The 22,713-nt window shown below is 43.5% G+C and overlaps 1 protein-coding gene across 2 annotated transcripts in view; it reads left to right on the forward strand.

The window, feature by feature from the left end:
* The first annotated feature begins 2,303 nt into the window (after window positions 1-2,303).
* The window catches only part of ANKRD55 (ankyrin repeat domain 55), a 211,057-nt gene continuing 190,647 nt past the window's right edge, over window positions 2,304-22,713 (forward strand). For both annotated transcript variants that reach the window (XM_075932437.1, XM_075932435.1), the window contains exon 1: window positions 2,304-2,466. Coding sequence is in view for 1 of the 2 variants with exons in the window: in XM_075932435.1 (XP_075788550.1) it covers window positions 2,403-2,466 (64 nt within the window). In the remaining variant the exon portion in view is untranslated. The remainder of the gene's footprint in view (window positions 2,467-22,713) is intronic.

Raw genomic sequence — 22,713 nt, forward strand, 5'->3', positions numbered from 1 at the left:
TCACTTTAAGAGCCAGTCCTTTCTGGCACAAGAGCTTGACCAACTAGTGACGGTCCTGCAACCTGTGGCACATAATAACAACGATTGTCGTGAAGAATAAACTCAATAGAAATCTCTGCATTTATCTATCTATATTGAAAAAGGATGTGCTAGTTCGTTTACATGGGACAGACACTGTAGAATCCAACCTTACCAGGCATAGGGTGGCACTCAAGTTCACTCCATCCTTGCGCTACCACCGAGGCCCCACTCCTCGCTCCACCCCTTCCCCCGAGGTCCCACCATCACTCCACCTCTTCTCACCCCACTCCACCCCTTTCGTCCAATACCCCACCCCTGCTTTGCCACTTTCCCCCAAAGCCCTCCCCCCACCACGCCTTTTCCCACCCCCACTCCTGAGACCTTCCCCTGCCCACAGCGTGGCTGCTCTCTGCCCTTCTCTAGGCACCTTCCTCAGCCTCCAAACAGGTGATTGGTGGCGCCACCAATTAGCTGTGGCTGGTGGGGGCTGAGCACCCACTATTGTTTTCCTGTGGATGCTTGAGCCCTGGAGCACTTACAGAGTTAGTGCCTATATTACATGGGGCCTTCATCTGTCTAAAATGAGAAACTAAAAATTGGTGTGAGAAAAATGTTCATTATTATTATAAGCAGGGTTACTTACTGCAGTGGTGTGCAAACTTTTTTCAACCACGACCCCCATATTTTATTGTACTCATGTTGCGACCCCCAAGGTAATTTGACCAGCTTAGATCCAGTAGCTGGGGCTTATGCCCACCGCTACGGCAACCCCGCAGGAAGACATCCGCGACCCCTTTGCCATGATTCTCTGACTAGAGAATGGAAGCAGGGACAAATTTTCTGCTGGTGTAAATGAATGCAGCACCATTACCATCAGTGTAACATCACACACTTACACCAGCACGGAATTCGGCCCTAAATGGACCACAGCAAGCATGTTTAAAGTGTGTCACTGGAGAAGGCTTGCAAATATCTGAACAGTATTTCCAAGGGGTCATTTCTTTGTAAATTAATTGGCTTGGAATTTTCTGTATCTAAATCTTTCATGCATGTTGAATATAATAGCTTTTTTCTTTCCAAAACTTGGCATTCTGTAAGTTAGGAATGTCTGCAGATTCTGGGTGTTTATGGAGCATTTCCATTAGGGTGCTTGTTTACTCTGGATTCAATCCAGCACACCAAGCCGGTCCTAGATGGCTGTTGCTGACAAGAGAACAATGTATGACTGATCATGTGAGATTATTCAGATCACAAAGCACCTACACAATTTATTTGTGTCCTGGGACTGCTTAGAAGCACATTAACATAGTCTCAAGATCCAAACATCTTGCTTTTTTTGTCTGGGAGGAATATGATAGCTACCAAGGGGCCTAGCAGAAATATTAGGCTGTGAGGCGATACATGATTTCCTCAGAGACTTCATAAGGTTATAGTCAGTGACACCCTTTCTCAATTTGTCGGTGTGGCAAAGATTTAATTTGCAGCACTTCATGCCCCTACATGGTTCAATGAGCAGCCTTTAAACTTTAAAGCTGGTCATTTCTGACCAAAAACTAAGTGGCATTGGATCCAAGCAGCAAGAAACATCTGACTAACTTAATTTACATGGCTAATTATGCACCAGATCCTGTCACCCATAGCCATAGGGTGGCCTACAACCCAGAGAAGAACTCTGAGATCCATGAGCATATTCAAGGTACTACTCCTGAGGAAGAATCTGTCGTACATTTGCAGAGCAGCCTCATATTGAACTCACATGCAGTCAGAGTGCCCTCCATGTGAGCTCTCAAAACACCTTACAAACATCCAGGAAGGGGTTTTCAAAAGCCCCTATGGGAGTTTCATTGCTGTCAGAGGGAATAGTGCATTTAACTCTTCTAAGGACTTCTGAAAGTTTCGTCTTAAAAATCTGAGTTTTACAGCATCCCAGCAAAACAGGTAATCATCTCTGTTTTGCAGATGGGGATAACTGAGGCACAGGGAAAATCTCAAGCTCATGCAGGACTGTTATGGCAGAGATGGGAACAGAACCCAGCTCTCCTTATTTATTTATTTATTTATTTATTTATTTTGGGGACAAATAATGACCAGCTCTCCTAATGCCTAACTCTGAATTCCACTGTGATGGGATTACAGACCACATGCTGAATCAGAGTTGATAATGGTGCACACCTGAACTTCCAAGGCCTCTGCTTTCAACAGGTGCAGACAGAGCTTGTGCCTGTGGAAGAACACTTTAAAAGGACACTGTAGCTGTGGGAAGGTGCTTCATGCTACACCAGGAAGCAAGGCTGATGTTGAGAGTTCACAGTCACAACTTTGTGAAGCTTTCTTTAGCAGCAGGGAGTTAGATGCCTATCCCTGCTGCCCTCTTTGATTGAATGCAAGACCCATGTGATACTTCTAAGCCAGTGACCATGCTCCAAACTGAGGAGCTCCAGAATGGTAGGAAAAGACCCTGGGAAAACATGACTTGGGAAAGGGTCTGGCCCAGTTATTGCACTTTCTTTGAACCTTTGGGTGCCTGGTGGAGTGGGTGGGCCTGTGTGCTCCTATGTTGAGGCCATTCTGCTTCTGTGTAGGGGAGCTATTGGAGCATGCAGGTGTGATTAAGGCCACACCTGGGCTCCCCTCTAGACTGGTGAGGCTGATAGAAACTGTACACCCACAATCCATCCTTCCCTAGGGAAGCTGCCTACCAGTGCCTTCTGAAACACTTCTATTAAGAGTCACATCTCAATTTATTTGTTAGTGATTGATAGGCATATTCTTCAGGCTGAAACTTAGGGGAGTGTTTTGTTCCAACTACTTTGGTCAATTTAAATTGTAAGAGAGGGGCTGAAGGTTCTGGGTTTGGAAGCTGTTTTTTGTTCCTTCTAGCCTGAACCGAGTTTGTGTATTGTCAGAGTGCATCAGAATATCTGAGTTTAAAATTAAACAAAGCTTGCTGAAATATTCAGGTTTTAAAATGTGATTCTGCAAACTACTTTTTTCTAAGACAGCTGAGTGTGCATTATAGTCACTGTAAAAGTACACAGATTATACAGGACCTTTTCATAACACTGTACTCAAGATCCCACTATCATTTTTGAAGCCATCCATCATCTGTGTTGTACTACTATTTGGAGACTCTTTGCTATTCCAATGTTATGTTTTAATATGATAGATTAGAACTGCACGAAAGGTTTCATGTTTTCTTATATTAATGTTCTGTACAATGGATTAATGACTTTCTATGTGGAATGTCTGTTCCATGGATAATGTGGCACAGACACTAAGAATTAAGGCTCAAATCCTGATGTCAATGGCAAAATTTCTAGAGATTTCAACGGTCCCATGACAGCCAACCGTATTGCAATCTTTAATAACTGAAAGACTAAAGCTCCCCAGATAAGGGAGAGTTGCACAGTTTGGCTACGTCTACACTGGCCCCTTTTCTGAAAGGGGCATGCTAATTTTCCAGGTCATAATAGGGAAATCCGTGGGGGATTTAAATATCCCCCGCGGCATTTAAATAAAAATGTCCGCCGCTTTTTTCTGGTAGAAAAGCCAGTAGAAATAAGAGATCCTCCGGAAAAGGGCTTTTTTCCGGAGGATCGGGGCCAGTGTAGACGCTCTTTTCCGGCTTTTCTACAAGCCGTAAAAAAGCGGCGGACATTTTTATTTAAATGCCACGGGGGATATTTAAATCCCCCGTGGATTTCCCTATTACGACCTGGAAAATTAGCATGCCCCTTTCGGAAAAGGGGCCAGTGTAGACGTAGCCTTAGGGTATTATTCTAAGTAGACTCTAGAGCTGTGTCTACATTGGTGCGATCTTGCGCAAAAGCAGCCACTTTTGCGCCAAAATGTGCTGCCTATCTACACTGGCCGCGAGTTCTTGCGCAAGAACACTGACGTTCTAATGTGTGAAATCAGTGCTGCTTGCACAAGAACTATGATGCTCCCCCTCAGGAATAAGCCTTCTTGGGCAACTGTTCTTGGGCAAGAGGCCAGTGTAGACAGGCAACATGAATTTCTTGCGCAAGAAAGCCCTATTATTAAAATGGCCAAGAGAGCATCTACACTGGCATGGATGCACTTGTGCAAAATCATGCCAGTGAAGACATAGCCTAAGGGTTTAATAACCAGCATTTGAAACATGCCATTCTCAAATATTCTGATTTACCATTACCAGGTAAGATTTTTTTCGTTTGGGATCCTTGTATTAATTGTTGGTATTTGTCACAGATCCTTACATTTTTTAATCTGTTATCCCTGTATTGAGCCCAATGACATGCTTTTGACTAAAGCATGTCATCTGGACAAGCATCCAGTCTTGAGCTGAAGACTTCATGAGATGGAGAATGCACTTGTTCTCAGAGTAGCTTATTCCAGAGGTTGAATACCCTCCCTGTTTGAAACTTGTACCTTATTTCTAATTTAAATTTGTCTAGCTTCTGCTTTGTTGGTTTTTGTTATCCCTTTCTTAGCTACATTAAAGAACCTTTTAATCTTTATCTTCTCACCATAAAGAAACATCAAGTCACCTCTAAAGCTTCTTTTCAATAAGCTAATCATATTTCACTCTAAAGCAAAGGTGGGGAACCTCAGGCTTGCCTGCATCTGGCCCCTCGCTATACTGGGGATTTGATACTGGCATTCTAGGCCTCCCCGCTGCCCTACAATGGAGCTGAAGCATACAGAATCCAATAGGCTGGGCCCTCTTAAGTTCTAGTGTGCAAGGGGAATGTGAGGAGTGTCGTCTTGGGGTATCACATCAGTGTGAGGGTGTCTGGTTTTTGTTTGCTTCTCACTTATGTATGGCCCACAACTGACTTTCCTTTGGGTCAGTGTCCCCCAACCCAAAAAGGTTCCCCACCTCTGCTTTAAGGGTATTTCTGATAAGGGGTCTGTCTGCCCTGCAGCTGTGCAAGTTAGTGCATTACAAATAGCAGTGTGGCCACCGCAACCCAGACAATGGCTCAAGCTTGCCACCCAAATATGATTCTGCCCAGCCCCTCTGTGTATGTTCTCAGGCTGCTAGCCCAAACCGTCTTGGCTATTTTGCTATTTTTAATGTACTAGCTTGAGCTGAGCTACTGAGTATCTACCCACACAGGAAAGCACATTCCCAGTTGCAGACACACATTTCTGTCATATAAATGTATTTTCGTTAGTTGACTCCAGAACTATTTTTGCAGCTTTTTTTTTTCTGCACTATCTAGTCAACTTCTTAAAGGATGTTGTAAAATTGGAATCCTAGTAGAGCATTCTGGTACCAGTCTCACTAGTGACATACTGTAGGGATGCAAGCAACTAGTCAACTACCTGATAAGCATAAGCTTATCAGATAGTTGAGTAGTAACTCAACTAGTTGCACTCCTACTCCCACCCCTGCCTTACTGCCTCTGAGGCAGCAAGGGGGGGAAGCAGGAGCCTGTGCTGGTGGGAGCAGGTTTAAAAGCCAGTTCCCCCAACACCTTTTCTGCGGGGCATGGGTGGCAGAAGAATCCCTACTGCTGTGCCTCTTCCTTTGAAATGTACAAGAGCTGCGAGCATCAGAATGTGCCTTGTAACCTTTAAATCAGTTTCCATACCTAATGACTGCAAAATAGCTAACATGACACCAATATTTTAAAAGGGCTCTAGAAGTGATCCTGGCAATTAGAGACGGTAAGTCTAACGTTGGTATCAGGCAAATTAGTGGAAACTATAGTAAAGAATAAAATTCAGACAGCATAGATTAACATAACTTTGGGGGAAGTCAACATGGTTTCTGGAAAAGGAAATTGTGCCTTACTAATCTACTAGAGTTCTTTGAGAAGGGTCAACAAACATGTGGACAAGGGGATCCAGTAGATATAGTATACTTAGATTTCCAGAAAAGAGCCTTTGAGGGACCTTGTTAAAGTCTAAGTGAAGTAAGTTGTCATGGGATAAAAGGGAAGGTCCTTTTGTGGACTGATAACTGGTTAAAAGACAGGAAACAAACGGTAGGAATAACTGGTCAATTTTCAGAATGGAGAAAGGTAACTAGTGGGGTCCCTCAAGGGTCTGTCCTGGGACCAATCCTATTCAATTTATTTATAAATGATCTAGAGAAAGGGGTAAACAGTGAAGTGGCAAAATTTGCAGATGATAGCTATCTTGAGCAGTTTGGTAAGACCAAAGCAGACTGTGAAGAGCTTCAAAAAGATCTCACCAAACTAAGTGACTGGGCAACAAAATGTCAAATGAAACTTAATGTTGATAAATGTAAAGTAATGCACATTCAAAAAAATAATTCCAACTATACATACAATATGATGGGGACTAATTTAGCTACAACTGCTCATGAAAGATCTTGAAGTCCTTATGGATAGTTCTCTGAAAACATCCACTCAGTGTGCAACAGCAGTATAAAAAAAATATAGAACGTTAGCCATCATTAAAGGGATACAGAATAAAACAAAATATTTTATTGCCTCTATAAAACCATGGAATACCCACATTTTGAATACTGCATACAGATGTGATCGCCTCCTCTCAAAGATATACTGGCATTGGAAAAGGTTCAGAAAAGGACAACAAAAATTATCAGGGGTTTGAAACGTGTCCCATATGAAGAGAGAGTTAAAAGACTGGAATTTTCAGCTGTGAAAAGAGGCAACTCAGGATGGATATGATAGAGGTCTACAAAATCATGACTGGTGTGAAAAAAGTGAATAAGAAAAGTTATTTACTTATTCCCACAATATAAGAATGAGGAGTCACTAAACAAAATTAATAGGCAGTAGATTTAAAACACAGAAGGAAGTTTTTCTTCACTCAGTGCACAGTCAACCTGTGGAACTCCTTGCCAGAGGATGTTGTAAAGACTAGGACTTTAACAGAGTTCAGAAAAAGAGCTAGGCTTGATCCATCAATGGCTATTGGCCAGGAAGGGAAGGAATGGTGTCCCCAGACTCTGTCTGGAAATGGATTACAAGAGGGCTACGTCTACACTGGCATGATTTTCCGCAAATTTTTTAATGGAAAAGTTTTCTGTTAAAAGCATTTTTGGATAAGAGCATCTAGATTGGCAGGATACTTTTCCGCAAAAGCACTTTTTGCGGAAAAGCGTCCATGGCCAATCTAGACGTGCTTTTCCACAAAAAAGCCCCGTTGCCGTTTTCGCGATTGGGACTTTTTTTGCGGAAAAGAAATCTCTGCTGTCTACACTGGCCCTTTTGCATAAAAGTCTTTTGGAAAAAGACTTTTGCCCGAATGGGAGCAGCATAGTATTTCCGCAAAAGCACTGATAATCTTACATGAGATCATCAGTGCTTTTGCATAAATTCAAGCAGCCAGTGTAGACAGCTGGCAAGCTTTTCCACAAAAGCAGATGATTTTGCGGAAAAACTTGCTAGTCTAGGCACAGCCGAGGGGTATCACATGAGGATTATCTCTTGTGTTCCCTCTTCCTGGAGCATCTGGTATTGGCCCCTGTTGGCAGACAGGATACTGGGCTAGATGGACCTTTGGTCTGACCCAGTATAGCCGTTCTTATGTAAGACTGGGGTGAAAAGGGGGGAAAAATCCCACTAACAGTAGCAGCTGCAGCTAGTACAGCTCAACGATACAGCATCAGAAATAAGCAACAAAAGGCCTAATCATGCTGTCTACATGACTGAAAACAAATGTGTTGTGTGACAGCATTTCAGCTTCATAGAAGTTGTGTTCACATGTTGCACTAGTGCAATTAGTCCTGATGATCAATGACTGACACTGTCAAACCATCTCAGTGTAACACTGAGATAGGGTGTAGTGACAGAAGACCCCTTGGGATTGTCCTCTGGTACAATTAGGCCACTGACACCTGTCATCAGGGCTCCCTACTTCCCTGTCCTGCTGGGCTAAATAGTGAACTTCCATAACAATGTATGGAAAGTGGTGGTAATGCTATGGAAATGGCAAAGATGGTGTGGTTGATACTAGACAGGAACTTGAGAGACTGGTGTTTCATTGCTGGTTGTGCCACAGACTTCCTATGTAAACCTGAGCAGGTCACATCTCTCTGCTTCAGCTCCCCATCTGGAAAACTGCAATAATAGTTGTCTTTTTCTCTCTCGCATATTTAGGCTGTAAGCTCTTACTCTTACTACATGTTTCTACTGCATCTAGCAAAATGGGCCCCCAATCTTAACTGTAGCCTCTAGTGGCTATCCTAATAATGTTATGCGATCTTCTTTCAGTGTGTCCAGAGTTCTCAACCTCATGGGTCATGATGGCATCTCATCCATTCTGCCTTTCCCTTACTGCTAAATAGGTGATTCATCCTGGCTAGGTCCAACTGAATGAGGATGGAGGCTCTGGGGTGAGACATAGTCTGGAAAAGGTTGGTGGTGCTATGCCATTGCCTCAGGCTATATCTAAACTACCAGGTTATTTCAAAATAAAATAAGCTTATTCCTCCTCACAAGCAGAGTTATTTTTGAAATAATAAGCCCACTATTTTGACATAACAGGCTTTGTGGATGCTTTCAAAATAAAGGGCATTATTTAAAAATAACTCCCCAATGTCAACCTACCCTGAGCTCTTAAGAGGCACTGATAGCAGCAGCACTACTTCTGCTCTTAATTTCAGCAAGAGAATCTGGTTGCTACTGGTTCCAGAGGGCAATAGCTTTTTAAACTGAGGGTCAGCTCTAGCTAGGATATAGTGGTGTCAAGGGCAAATGATCTCCCAAACAAAACCAACACAGGGTAGCCTAAACTGATGGAATGTGACTATACCACCTGCTCAAGAAAACATACCCATGCTAGCTCTCCTCGAGATGGCATGCTAAAAATAGAATGTAGTGACAGCATGAGCCTCTGGAGCAGCAAGCTGTACTGAATACATGCCTAGGATCTTGGAGGGGTATGTACTTGGGGCAGCTACTCCACCCAGATGCTCATGCCCCCGTTGCTGCACTAGCTATTTTTAGCATGCTAGCTTGAAGAGAGCTAGGAAGAAACGACATAGATTGAAGCCAAGGGCATCTGGTAACCTGCACTTGGGCCATGGCAAAAAATGTCTCGCAAGCTGCACATAGAACCCCAATGGACTGCACAGAGACCACTGGCCACAGGTGGCCTGTCACAGAGCTCGAGGGAACATATATTGTCAAGGAGACGTCTAAGGGTTAGCAAAAAATGTTCCCGCTCTCCCCAGACAGAACAAAAATATAGAAGGACATACCCATCACACTAGCTGGCAATGCTGTTTCCTATCCCACCCCATTCATCAGACACAATATTCACAATGACTTTTAAAATCCCACATGAAGACTAGCCAACTAGAAAGATTCATGTATTACAGCATGTAATTAAGGGGGAGGTGGGATTGAATGCTGAAAGCATGCAATTAATTGTGGGGGTGAGCAGAAACAAAAATCCGATAAGGTTGCTATATGACAACAGAGAATTTGCCTTTCACACCATTTACAACATTCAAGCACTGGAAAGAGAATTAATACTGACAGGTGTTGTAAATTTTATACTGACAACATGATAACCAAAGCATACTATACACACCCAGGATGTTCACAATAAAAATAAAGAAATGAATAGTTAAGCACACCTTAACACTGAGCCTTCAGTTGTTGGGCGTGGGGGAGGGGGAGGTTATAATTCTCATGCAGGGGGAGGAGGTGTAGCTAAATATTTTCTTTAGAGGCAATATAAATTGAGAACCATCCATTAGTCTATTTACTGATAGTAGTGGCTTTTTGGGGTTGTTTGGTGTTTCTTGGTTTGAGGTGTGTGTGGGGTGGGGTTTTGGGGGGGTTCTTTTTTGCTAAAGTCCTTAGAATTGCTGTGTTCTAAGAACAGTATATAATACAGCTAAAAGAATTTAGCTAGCAATTACAGGAAAACCTTTTTTAGCTACAACCATTAATCAAAGGCTGCATATGAACATAGTGACGAATCCTGGTGTCACTTAAGTCCATAGCAAGAACACCCTTTAATATCAATGGATGGAACTTGGGTATACTTTTGAAATGTCTTCAAATATTGGTTGTGCCTGGGTTTTCAAAGCTACTTTAATTGTGTAGAAAATCTAGAGTGGTGACTGTCTGTCTGTTTTTGAGGTAGAGGGAAATAAAGAAAAGTTAGACACTGCTTTTCAAATCAGTGTGATTTGCTAATGACCAGGAGTAAAATTTACAAAATCATTTAGGACCATAAGTCCCCATTAATGAAAGTGTGTCTCAAATAGTGTGAGATTTTTCTTCCAACTATGCAAAATCATTCACCTCCAGATGATATTTGATGATGTTCAGGACAAATCATTTTTCCATGACACAATTCTAGGATTTGGGGCAAAAATAGGTCTTTATAGTAGAAGCTGGTTGCAACAAGTATATGCTGTCTATATGCCCAGAAATATGGCAGAGGAGTCTTTCCTTCTTTTTGTAGTGCTGTATGTTGCCTCACCTAAAGTTCCTTGGATCTGGAAAAAGTTATTTTATTTTTGGAATTCTTCAGAAGGTCAGTAGGAGCTGCTGATAAAGTGAGCTCCACATGATCGTTTGCAACCACATACTTGGCATATGTCTAGACCTGGACCTACATGCTCCAAGGTGCAAACTCTTCAAAGTTTTTGTGACAGTGTAATAGTAGCATTGAGGAAGACAGTTATTGACAAGAGAATAGTAATCTGATGTGCATTCTTGGGCAGACCCTACTTTTTTTCTCCCCATAAAAGGGCTGATCTCCAATATCATAGTTGACCCATGGAAAGTACAATCACAAAATGTAACAAATCTGAATGGAAGAAGACTGCTGCTTGTCCTTTCACTCAGACCTTCTCTTCACAACTTTCTAATACACATTTTGTAATCTTAGATTTTTAAAAGTAAGACTAAATCTGATATTAAATATAATTTTTTTTCTTTATCAATTTTAAAGAAAGCCCAAGTCTGCCTTTGGCAGGAGACGTTAGTTAAGGCATTGAAAATTCAGACTCCTCACCCCCTCCGCCTCTTCCCCCCCCAACTTCCCCTGCCTTAAAACCTTGTACAAGTTAGACATTTAAATGATAGATGAGCATGTCCCTTTCTTAGGGAAAGTACTCTTTTGGAACTCAGAGCTAGGATAAGTTCCATGTAATGTGGCAGTTGCCAAGGTAACTACTTGTTCTTAATTGAATAGTAGAGAAAATATTTGTGTAACTTATTGGCACATAAATTAAGGTTGCCCTTGAGCAGGCGTAAACTCTCTCAACCTTCTTAACCAAATTGTTCTAGTTTCCTACATTATTTTAATGCCCAGACATCACTGGAATGCTGCTGGCTGCCAGACCTCCCTCCCCCCTCCCTGATTCTGCCCACTGATAGGGTGCTTCATGCTCACTGTCCCTATGTCCCAAGGAAATCACTGAGTTATGGTGATGGCTGGTTGTATTGCAAATACAACACAGAGTAGGACTCCTGGTGTAGTGGAAAAAAAATTGAGGCTTCAACTTAAAAAAAAAAAAAATCTCCTCTTTTGTGACTTTGGGCCAGCTACTTAGCCAGTGTAGACTGGCATAGTTCTATTGAAGTTAGTGGAGCTGTGCTGAGTCACAACAACAGAGGGGTTAGCCTTTTATGCTCCTTCTGCCCAAAAAAACTGTTCCTATCAAAATGGTATAGATTTCTGAATTGCACATATACTAAATACAGTTGCGGGGTGGGGACTGTAGCGCCCCACCATCCCCATGCTAAGGACTGGATTTAAGATTGCAGGGAATATATACCCCCACCCAAAAATATGTGTGAGTGTACTCATGGTAGTGAGCCCAGCAAAGCACTCCACTGCCACCATTAATCACATGGGGAGGGACCTTCTGTAATCCCTTCTCAGGGGGTTGAGATCTGTGGGACTCTACTGCTCCTATAACTGTCCATACCTGCAACCGTCTCCTCCCACTGTGCTGCTGCAGGCAACTGGGAACAGAGTTTGAGTGGACGGGGTATCCTTCCTACTCCTCAGTACACTGCAACAACACCTGACCCTCTAGCAAAATCTTTCAATAGATCTCTGCTCACAAAATAACAATGCCATTGGTGTGGGTGTCATTGCTTATGCTGGATCAGAAACAGATCCCCTATTTCCTTTTCTAAATCTGGGATATTCATCAAAACACAAGTTAATGTATTTGTAATATTTCAGCATTTTTAATGTGTAAGTTAATGAGCTTGTTTCACATCACTTATTTTTAAAAAATATTTTCCAATTCAGGGGGAATAAAATCTAGTTTGCTTGAACTGGAGTTTGGGGAAAAATAATTGGAAAGGCTTGGAAAGTCATACTTTTCAATAATTTCTTTAAGTATGCTGTCCAGCTGAGCCATCATCCTGTAGTTTACAAAGCATGAGACTGCTGCACCCACATAGACCATTGAAGTCCCATTCTGCACAGAGTATTCTACTTGTGTTGTAGATGGCTGGATTGTGGTCTTGGATTGTAAGGTATTCAGGGCAGGATTCCTCATGCAAGTCGATAATATGTCTCCACATATCTGCATCATAGTTAACATTCCTGGTAGCAAGGCATTACATGTTATTAGCCAATTTTCCTTGTGATATGTGATTATTTTTTATAAGGTTCAGAAACATACTTGCTACCTTTACCATTTAATTCTCCATTCACAGAGGACATGCAATTACACAGGTGTGTGGTGACTTCAGTCAAAGGATGAGAACAGAAACACTATAGTCAGATGACTGAGAACTAAACTTTGCAACTCTGGATAACTAGTTTGTTGGATGAAACTTTCTAAAGAAAAATGTTACAAGATGCTATGAGACCAAGGCAAGCAGCCCAAACAGCACCTTCTAGGAGACCCTGTCATTTAAGCTGAACTTGTATTAATAATAGTCCTTAACAAGCTGTCAGTCTTTAAGTAGAGTCTTTTGTGCCTTTTCCCTGTTGCTTTTGTGTTCGCTTACTGGATGGCTACAAATCAGCCCTAGCTGAGCTGCGGTCAGTCCTGGGGCAGCTTGGGGAAAAAATGTAGCTTATTTTTTTTCCTTGTCTGTCTTGTGCCCTTGCTTTCCTCCCTTTCTTTGCCTTTTACTTTCTCACAAATCATAAAAATTGCAGGTGGGTGTATGTGTGTCAAGCTAGATAAAACAAGCAGACACCAGTTTTCTCTTTGTTTTGGTGCAAAGCACAGATGGGACTGGGGAGGTTGTTTTTTCACGGATATAATTACCATTGCAATAGGAAATGCAAAAGCTGTCCAGGGACCCTAGGGCTATGTCCGTACTACAGAGTTTGTGGGAAAATGTCCATTTTTCTGAACTCACGGGGCATCCACACATCAAGCGCATTTTTGAGCAAGTAAATTGACAGAACAGAGGGCGTTTTGCACAATTCGTAATCCTCATTTTACGAGGAAGAACGTCTTTTTGCAAAAGAGCTCTTGTGCAAAAAGGCATGTCTGGATGGGGGAAGAGGAGTTTTTTTGTGCAAGAAGAGGAAAATGCACAGGTGCCCTGGTAGCCATTCTGTCCGTAGCAATCGGAGCTTACTTGCGAGAGAGCATCCAGGCAGTCTGAAAAAGTGATGTGCTTTTGTGAAAGAGCGTCCAATGTGCTTTTGCAGTGTGGATGCACTCTTGCGCAAGAAGTTTTTACAGAAGATCTCTTCCAACAAAAGCTTCTTGCGCAAAAAGCCTGCAGTCCAGACGTAGCCTAAGATGGCTATTAGCAGTGGATGCTTTTTCCTTTGAAATGGGGGTGAGGTGGCTCTCTTGATATTAAACAAAAAACTAGCAATGGCCATCAAGTTAGTCTAGGAGCTGAGCCATAAGTTGTGTTCTCATGGCTGTCTTTAAGACAGTTTCTTGAGGGAACATAACACCAAAGCACCAAATCCCTGACCCTTTCCCTCTAGCCTAGTCACATACATACCCCCTTTGCTTTACATTTCACTTTTTTGCTTAGAGCTGTGGTGTCCAACCAGTTCTGAAGCAGTAGCCACTATAGTGGTAACTAGTATAGCCAACTGGCCACACTCAACCAGCCAAATAGCCATATGTAGCTAGTGACTAGCATGCTGGACACCACAGGCTTAGCACCTTTGCCCACAAGGGTTGATTTGCATCAGGAGAACTATGCTAAACAGGCTGCCCCAATGCAAATTCCTAGTGGAAACTGGTTCAGCCTATCTTTGTTTGAAACAAAGGGAAAAACCAACAGAGCTAAGCACAGTTTATGTAACCCCACCAGGCAGAACCAAAGCAGAGATGTCTGGAGCTTTGTGCTTGAGCTAAAAGCCAGCTGCCTTTCAGTTAAGGCTGTAGAGGACACTCAGGCTATGGCTACAGTACAAGGTTATACTGAAATAATGCATCTACACTACAAAAGCTGGTAAGGGCCATCCGTGCCATCTTGCTGTGGACAGTCATCACGCTGGGTGAGGTTGACCCTCCCCCATCCTCTCCGGCTCTGCCACCCTGGGCTTCCCCAACTGCGGGGGGGCATTGACAGCACCCATGTCCCCATCCTGGCCCCCCAATCACTAGGTCTCGGGCTATATAAATAGGAAGGAGCACTTTTCAATGGTGCTGCCGGTCCTCATGGGCCACCAGGCCTGGTTCACAGACATTTAATGTTGGGGAAGACACATGATGCCTGCACATTATGGAACTCCAGCCTCTTCCACAGGATGCACACTAGCACTTTTTTCATGATCTCACCATCAGGGTCAGGGACATGCACATGCCCATCTGCATTGTGAGTGCTGCAGCCTATTCCTTGTTCCTCTGGCTAAAGAAGCCCTACACGGGACACCTGAATCCCATCAAAGGATGGTACACCAGGCTCAGCAGGTGCCACGTTGTTGTGGAGGGTGCCTTCAGCCATCTCAAAGGGAGAGTCTGGTGTCTCCTCACCTGCCTGGACCTCAGTGACTGGAACATCTCCCAGATGATGGTGTCCTGCACAACCTGTGCAAGAACAAGGGGGAGACTTTTCTGTCAGGGTGCAAGGCAGAGGCAGAGCGGCTCACCAGGGCTCTTGGGCATCCCTGCCATCTGACAAGCCCATCAGGGCTGTGCACATCCAGGAGGCCTTGAGGGAGAGTTTCAGTCAAGGCAATCTGTGAGACTCTTTCTACCAGGCCTCCCCACAATAGGCCTCTGCATTGCCCCTGTATGTCTGTCTTCCCCACCATCCCTCCCTTTCCCTGTCCTCCTTCTCCTGCCGATAAAATAAACCAGACTCTTTGTTTTGGAACACAAACTGTGATTTTTATTTGGGGAATATATAATGGGAAAGAGGGGGGGAAATGGTGAAAGCGCCTGGGAGGCGGGGGGCAGAGAGTCTCAGGGATGTGGCTAGGACTGGTGCATGCCTCTAGCATCTCGGGACATCTCAGCTACCAGAGAGGTCACACTGCCTCATGTGTCTCCCTTGTTGGCCCAAGGGGGCCCAGGAGGAGAAGTTGGTGCAGGGGAGGAGGAGAGCGGGTGCTGAAGAGACTTGGGCAGGGTGGGGAGCAGGTGCTGGAGAATGGCCACTAGAGCACTCAATGGCAATGAGCAGGTGATCCATGGTGCTGTGAAACACAATGCACAGTCTCGCTACCCCCATGTCCTGGGAGCAAGTAGCTATGGGAATATGATGGCCAGGAGCCTGCAAGCAGGAGGGGAAATGGGGTGGCTCAGTTTCCTTCTATGTCTTTCATGCCAAGTCCAGCAGTGCCTGCATCCCACAGACCTTCTCTCTCCCTGCTGGTGGAGAGGGTGTGGGGTGGGGGGCAGAAATGTGTGTGAGCGGCAGATGCCACTTTCCGGGAAGAGGTGGTACTGGAGTCCCCTCTTCTTCCTCTGACAGGCTCCCATACAGGAAATTGGTGTCAGCCACCTTGCCATGCTTGTCCAGGAGAAGATGCTGCCCAAGAGTGACGGCATGACTCTGTGTGGCACTGCTGTGTGTTTCCCTGACCCAACCTCCTTAGTGGTGAATTATGGTAGGAAGGTGTCAGGAGTAAGGCAGGACTGTACAGGAACCTTGTGAGAAGAAGCGAAAGGTTCCTGTGTGACAGCCTAATGGGGCTCTCTGCTCCAGGCTGGTGCTCCCCATGCACCCATATAAACAGGCTCCTGTGCGATTCCCAGGCTAAGAGGGCTGAGGGAGGAGTATGCAGCCCCTCACAACCTGCTGTCTCCCACCATATGTCTAGGGAAAGTAGTGGAACTCACCTGACATACCTTTCCCAGCTTCGTCTGAGACCTGGGAGGAGAGGTACCAGCTCCAGGAAGATGACCACCACCTGGCTGGTGGGCACAGTGTCCAGGCTGGCCTCATCTTTGTTGTCCTTCTCCTCCACAGTCCTGCCTCAAGGAGGCTGATGATGGGCATGTTCAGGCTGGAGTCCAGGGTGGGGCAGAGGCAGAGAGGCAACCTGCTTCCTCCCAGGATGGCATCCAGCTGCTGGTAATGTAGGAGTGGGATTTCAGGTTTAATAATGTAGTAATGTATGACTTAATTTCATCCTGCCAGCCACCCTTTTTTGTGACCCTCTGGGGCATTGGTGAGAAATGCATCTGACAGACTGCCAGTGTCTGAACTGATGTTAAGGCAGGGACAGACCGTTAGGCCCTTTAGTTACATATACATTTATTTGTTTTAAGCTTTAATAAGTAAGAGATAGGATCTTGTATTGTGTCTATGTTAATAAGATTAGAGGAATGTTGAAGGCCCGGGCCACAATGTGAATTGTTTTGATGACAAGATTTAGTAAGGTTTAATTTACAATGCTTTTTATGGCTCAATATAAAATGCTGCTGTTTGTATACCTTTGAAGTTCTCTGTAAAAGACTGGTTGTGTGAATAAGGAATGTATGCATCAGAAAAAGATAAGGTGTGAAGGCCATTGTTAAAACCAGATGGCCAAGAGAGGAGGGGTAAAGAAATGTAACGAGACTTATCAACACCAGAGAACTATCAATGTGCATCCATGATTAAGGAAGGGCAGATTGACCCTAAGGTGGAGGATGGCACCCATAAAGACAATTGACTAACTCAATCCAGGACGATGACTCTCTTGGAGGTGTTATGGAATGTCAACATCAAAAGATAACACCAATTAAGGAGTAACCGGTCACAAACTGACACAGCAAAATCCATAGACTTCAGCAGAGAAAAAGGACTATAAGAATAGGGTGCTTTGCCATGGGGCTTTGGGTTTGTCTTGCCACCAACTCCAGGAGCATCAGATTGCAACCAACAAAGCCCAGCTCCCCTCTGCAATCAATCTGGCTGGCCACTAGATTGATCCAGACTCTGGACTGGCAACTATAACATTGACTGGTGGGACTGTGTGTATGTGTGGGTGACTGAAAAGCATATGCTAACTGTTGTAGTCTCAATAAATACAGCATGCTGCCTTCTCCCCTATAAAGATCTTGTTTGCTTTGTATGAGCATAGCAGTGATATCAACAAGCCTGGGGTGCCACCCCAGAGTGTGAACTTTGCTTTCCTGGCCTTTGTGTAGGTCTGCCAGAGCTTCTTAACTTTCCTATGAACCTGATCCAGGACACCTGATCCAGGGTCTAGCTGTGCCCCTTCTGGGCCAGTTTGGTAGCCATCTGACATTAGCATGACTCCTCTTGGTGCAGAGATCCTGGATGTTGGTCTCCTCTCACCGCTCTCGACCACCTGGTGGCAGCTCCTGCTTTTGCTCCTGCCAGCCTCCCCACTGCCTTCTCCCACTAGACCCCTCCCCACCCCTGGGGCCACCAAGGGCCCCACAAAAGAGTTAGTGGGAGCAGGGGAGTGTGCCGCGGGGCCCTGGGCAGTGAAATTTCGCGGGGTCCCTCCTTTGACACAGGGCACGCACGGGGCCTCAGGAAGCGCGGGGCCTGGGGCAGCCGCCCCGCTCACCCTGCCCTAAATCCGCCACTGGGTGGGAGCACCTGAGGCAAGCGCCAGTCCCAGGCCCATCCCTGAGACTCTTCTCCTTCCCCCCCCCACTTCCCTGCCCCTCCCCTCTCCCAGATGCTTTCCCCAGTTACACTTAAACAAATGGGTTTTGTTTAATTTGGGTAACTTCCGCATGCAGAAATTCTGGAGTCCCTGCTGGCTGTCCCACCACTCCATGACAATCTGTTCCCACCAGTTAGGACTGGTGTCCAGTCACTAGAAGTGGCGGTGCATGGTATGCAGGGGATGGCGGGTGTGGTCAAGGTGCATGAACACTGGAGAAAAGAGAGGAGGTACCCTTCAATGAACTGGGGATCCTTCTCCTGCAGAGCCATGAGGGCAGCCTGCAGAAACTGCACCAAGAGGTTCAGCATGCGATATAAGAGCCATCGACTGCTGAGAGGCAGGTCCAGCTCCATGGGAGGAGTGAGGTGCTGTCTGCAAGGACAACTAGAGCACACATAGAAAAGGCTTTGCTGCCCCTCAAGGAGGTAGGCAAAAGCGAAGAGCCTGAGACATGACTGTACAAAGGAGTTCCTTTAAGCACGAGCCTCAGCCTCAGCCTCAGGCAGCAGCTCCAGGAAGTATTTCCTGTCCTGATGCCCTGCCTGAAGTGCTTCTGGATGACCTTAAATATGATTCAGCATCCAATGTGTGGATGCCCTATTTTGAAATAGCTCAGCACTATTTTGACAGACACTTGCTGTGTAGACACACTATTTCAAAATAAGCTATTTCAAAACTTTTTTTTTTTTCAGAATAAGCCTGCAGTGTAGACATACCCGAACAGTGGCCAGTGTTAGAGGCTGCAGAGGGAATGTATAAAGAAGGCCAGTTTTGAGTGATCCATCCTCTATGTACCTGCCTCTGACAGTTGGAGGGTTAGGGACACCCAGAGGATAGGGCTGCAACCCTGACCATCTTGACTAATAGGTAAATTCATGGAGAATAAGCCCAAAATGGTTAATTCTTTTTTGAACCCAGTTATAGTTTCATTAGCGAATAATCCTTCTCCTGTAACTTTACAAAGAAAGAATTGATTTTTTTGAAACATTAGTTTAAAATGGATGAGTTACTCATTATTCTTGAAGATATATGAGGAATGATCACAAAATGCTAATCAATCTTTCAGTAATAGGTCTGTGGAGCTTGGCAGTAGTTTAGAGAGGGGCTAAATGAAGCTAATTTGAAAGTAGGCTCTGTATTCATACTGCAACTAATATGAAGTTTAGTGAGCTGAAAGGGGAAATCAGCCAAGTCTGCAAGATTGGTTGGTGGAACTGTTTGAAGAAAGTATTATTAATGGACCTCTGCATTTATTAAAAAAAATCAAAGTATTCTTTTAACATATTACAATCAGTGCCGTGAGAGGCAGCCTTTGAGGGCACCATCAAAAGGAGATTGTTTGATAATAGACATGCACAGGTGGCCTCCAGCACACAGTCGTCATACAAATTAAAAGTAGGGGCTGGTTTTGGTCAGGCTGCATTTTTGTACATTCATTATGCAATAATACCATTTTATGTATCACAGTGCAGCGGGCTCCTAGCATGAGGCTGGCATAAGCTCTTTGCCCAAAACATCTACCTGAATCCATCACAGTTCTGAAGACAGCCTGTCCCGATCTGTTTCAGGGCACATGATAGAATGCAAATTCTTACACTACAGCCAGCATCCCACTTGCAATACTGAAGGAGTGTGTTCCACATGTGGCTTTCAAACTCTGTCTTGAAACTTTTATTAAGCACAGACGGAACAGTGGGTCAATGGAGTTATGCTGATTTACACCAGGTGAGGATATGGCCTTGTCTGGATAACCTGGAGTTTACAGAGTTATCTGATGAAGTTTCATGTGTGTAACAGCCAAGCTTCTTGGGCCTATGTGAAACTTTATGGTGTTTATAACAGATTTCGGGCTCTTTGACCACATTATTTGGCAAAATACTATAACTATTGTCAGATTTTATTCCATGTGGCCAATCCAAATTACTGCAAATCTTTTATTTTTTGTTTTTGTTTTTTTCAAACTGCTTCTTGATGATTTTTTTTTCTGAGTCATTTTAGAAGGACAATGTTTTCATGACCAGGATTTTAGCATCTTTTTAAGAGGTTACAATAAATTTTGTGCAGAAAACTCTCCATGATAAATACTATTATGCTGGAAGTTATAACAACAAGTCTTTGAGCCAAAGGCAATCACAGAAGATCTGGTTAAAGCTGATAGGATGCTTAGCATAGCTTCTTTCAGTCTTAATGGAAAATGCAATTAAGCCCCTTCACAATGGAGATTGCCTTGAAGGGTGGCTTCTGTTGTTTCCAGCTGTCACTTCATGGTGAGGCCTGAGCAAAAACTAACCCAGGTAGATTAACAGGGCCATCTGATGTGAGGAGTGCTCAACGCTTAACTACTCCAGCTCCCATGAGCACCTGTATCTATGCTGGTGGGAGGAATTCTCCCACCAACATAGCATCATCCATAGTGTTGCTTATATCAGTGTAACTCTGTCATTTGGGGGGGGGGGGATGAAATTTAATCGCACCCCTGAATGAAATAATGTATGCCAATATAAGATGTAGTATAGACATAACCAAAGAGCCTGAGTTTGTAGGCTGTGGTGAGACAGTGTTCCCTCTAAGCTGTGTGGCAGCACAGGTGGTTAATCAGCCCCTGGGCAGCTTAGAGGGAACACTGGCTGTGAGAAGCAGAAAGTGAGAAAAGCAATGGTGAGTGTGCCCCTGAATGGAAGCAGAGATAAAAATTCTTGGGCATAGAACTCACTAGAGAGATAACTGTGGGGGATTTTTATTAAACTTCCTGATGCTGCTTGTCCCTACTATCTTCAGGGAAAGAGGACTTGATATACATTCTTTGTAAATTAACAGGATTGCATTAAATGATATACCTGACTCATATCTTCAATTTCTCCTCCTAATGGAAACAGCCAGTATTTGTGGATTTTTCAGGGTTAACTCCAGTTACAATTGTGTTGCCAATGGATCAACCTACATCTGGCTTCATACCTACAACTTTCAGGAATAGAAATAGGAATCTGCGAATTGGAGCAGTCTGTGAACTTTCTTTTGTCAAAAAATGCAGTTTTCCATCAAAAACCGGGTAAACAGAAAATTTTCAAAGTTTTGGATACATGTCCCATGATTCACCATGGTTAGAGAAGCCCATGATGTGCCATTTCCTGGCTCTGAGAGGGAAGACTCTGGTGTATTCTGAAAATATAGTCTGACCAGGGAACACAGTATGTCGAGGAGAATGGGAGCATAAGGCATCTACACAACACCTCCAAGGAAATACTGTGGTGGCAATTTCTAAACCAGAATATTTTGTTTTTTGGCCAAAAATCTTTGGTATTCAAATTTGTCAAATAAAAATGTTCTGCCCCACCTATTTGTAGGTTGTTCTCTCCCCCCCTCCCCCAACCAACTCTAGAATTAATAATAACAAAATATCGGCATTAATTCCTAGAGGCCCTTCCTATTAATTAACAAGATTGAAAGATGCCCCTTTCTATTCCTGTAATCCCCTCTAGGCTTTAAAGCACAGGGAATGAAATTGCCCTTAGCAATTAGAGAGGAAATAGCTCTGTTAGGCCAACTAGCTCTTACCTTTGCCAGGGCAGGACTATTATTATTATTAATGAGCAACCAAGCTTCTGCTAGGCATTTACATTTTCCCCTACAAGATAATATGAAATTAACTCTTGGAAAAGTGAATTGTGCTTTCCTGAGTGCTAACACCACAGTGCAAAGAGAAGAAAAGACAAAAGTTAGGCTAATTGTACTTCATCAAGCATCACTTGATTTGATTAGAATATTATCAGCTGGCATAGATAGTAAATAGAACTGTCTCCCACAGTTGTATGCAATGTGTGTTGTAACCGCGTTGGTTCCTGGATATTAGACACAAAGTGGGTGAGGTAATATTGAACCATCTTTTACGAGTAAGAGAGAGAAGCTTTTGAGATTACACCAAAGTTGGACCAGTAAAAGAAACTACCTCACCCACTCTGTGTGTGTGTGTGTGTGTGTGTGTGTGTGTGTGTGTGTGTGTGTGTGTGTGTTAGGAGATCATAGTTATGAAAAGGAATTGATTTTTTTTTTTTTTTGTCGGGCTCCCATTTTGTACTCTTGGTATATTTATTGGACATCACAGCCTCTGATTATTAAATCAGCATTCATGCACAAATATGCAGTACAATATTCATAATACTCTATATTCTCTTTTCACAAATATTTGAACACTCAAGCTTCACTTTAATTCATGAGAAATATAATCTATCTTGGGTAAGTAACCAATACTGCAGATTTCAAACAATTTATATTTTCAGTCTGCTTTGTTTCATTAAATAAATCATACACAACTAATTGACAATATAAACTGGCTTTATATTTTCAAATACTCTACAAGCCAAAGCATTTTTTGCTGAAGCAGTGTCACTTTTTTGGATCTACAAATATATTTGAAAATATTGTATTTTGATGACAGTAAACATGTTCAAGGAGGGAAGAAAAGCCAAAATCTGTAGACTAGATTGTTTACTGTGATTTATTCACTCAGTTTTAGTAGTAAGTGATGGATTTTTGTACTTCAATACTTGATTAAATAGTATATCATAATTTATTTCCCTCAGTGTTTTTATTCCATTCTGTACTAATACTTTTATAGGTCTTTGAAAATATAAAGAACTTTATAAACTTTAATTAATCCTAATAATCATTATGATGTAGGTGAGTCAAAATTATCTCTATTTAACAGATGAAGAAAGTGAGACA

This window comes from Pelodiscus sinensis, chromosome 6 (genome assembly GCF_049634645.1).
Source record: "Pelodiscus sinensis isolate JC-2024 chromosome 6, ASM4963464v1, whole genome shotgun sequence".
In the NCBI taxonomy this organism is placed as follows: domain Eukaryota; kingdom Metazoa; phylum Chordata; order Testudines; family Trionychidae; genus Pelodiscus; species Pelodiscus sinensis.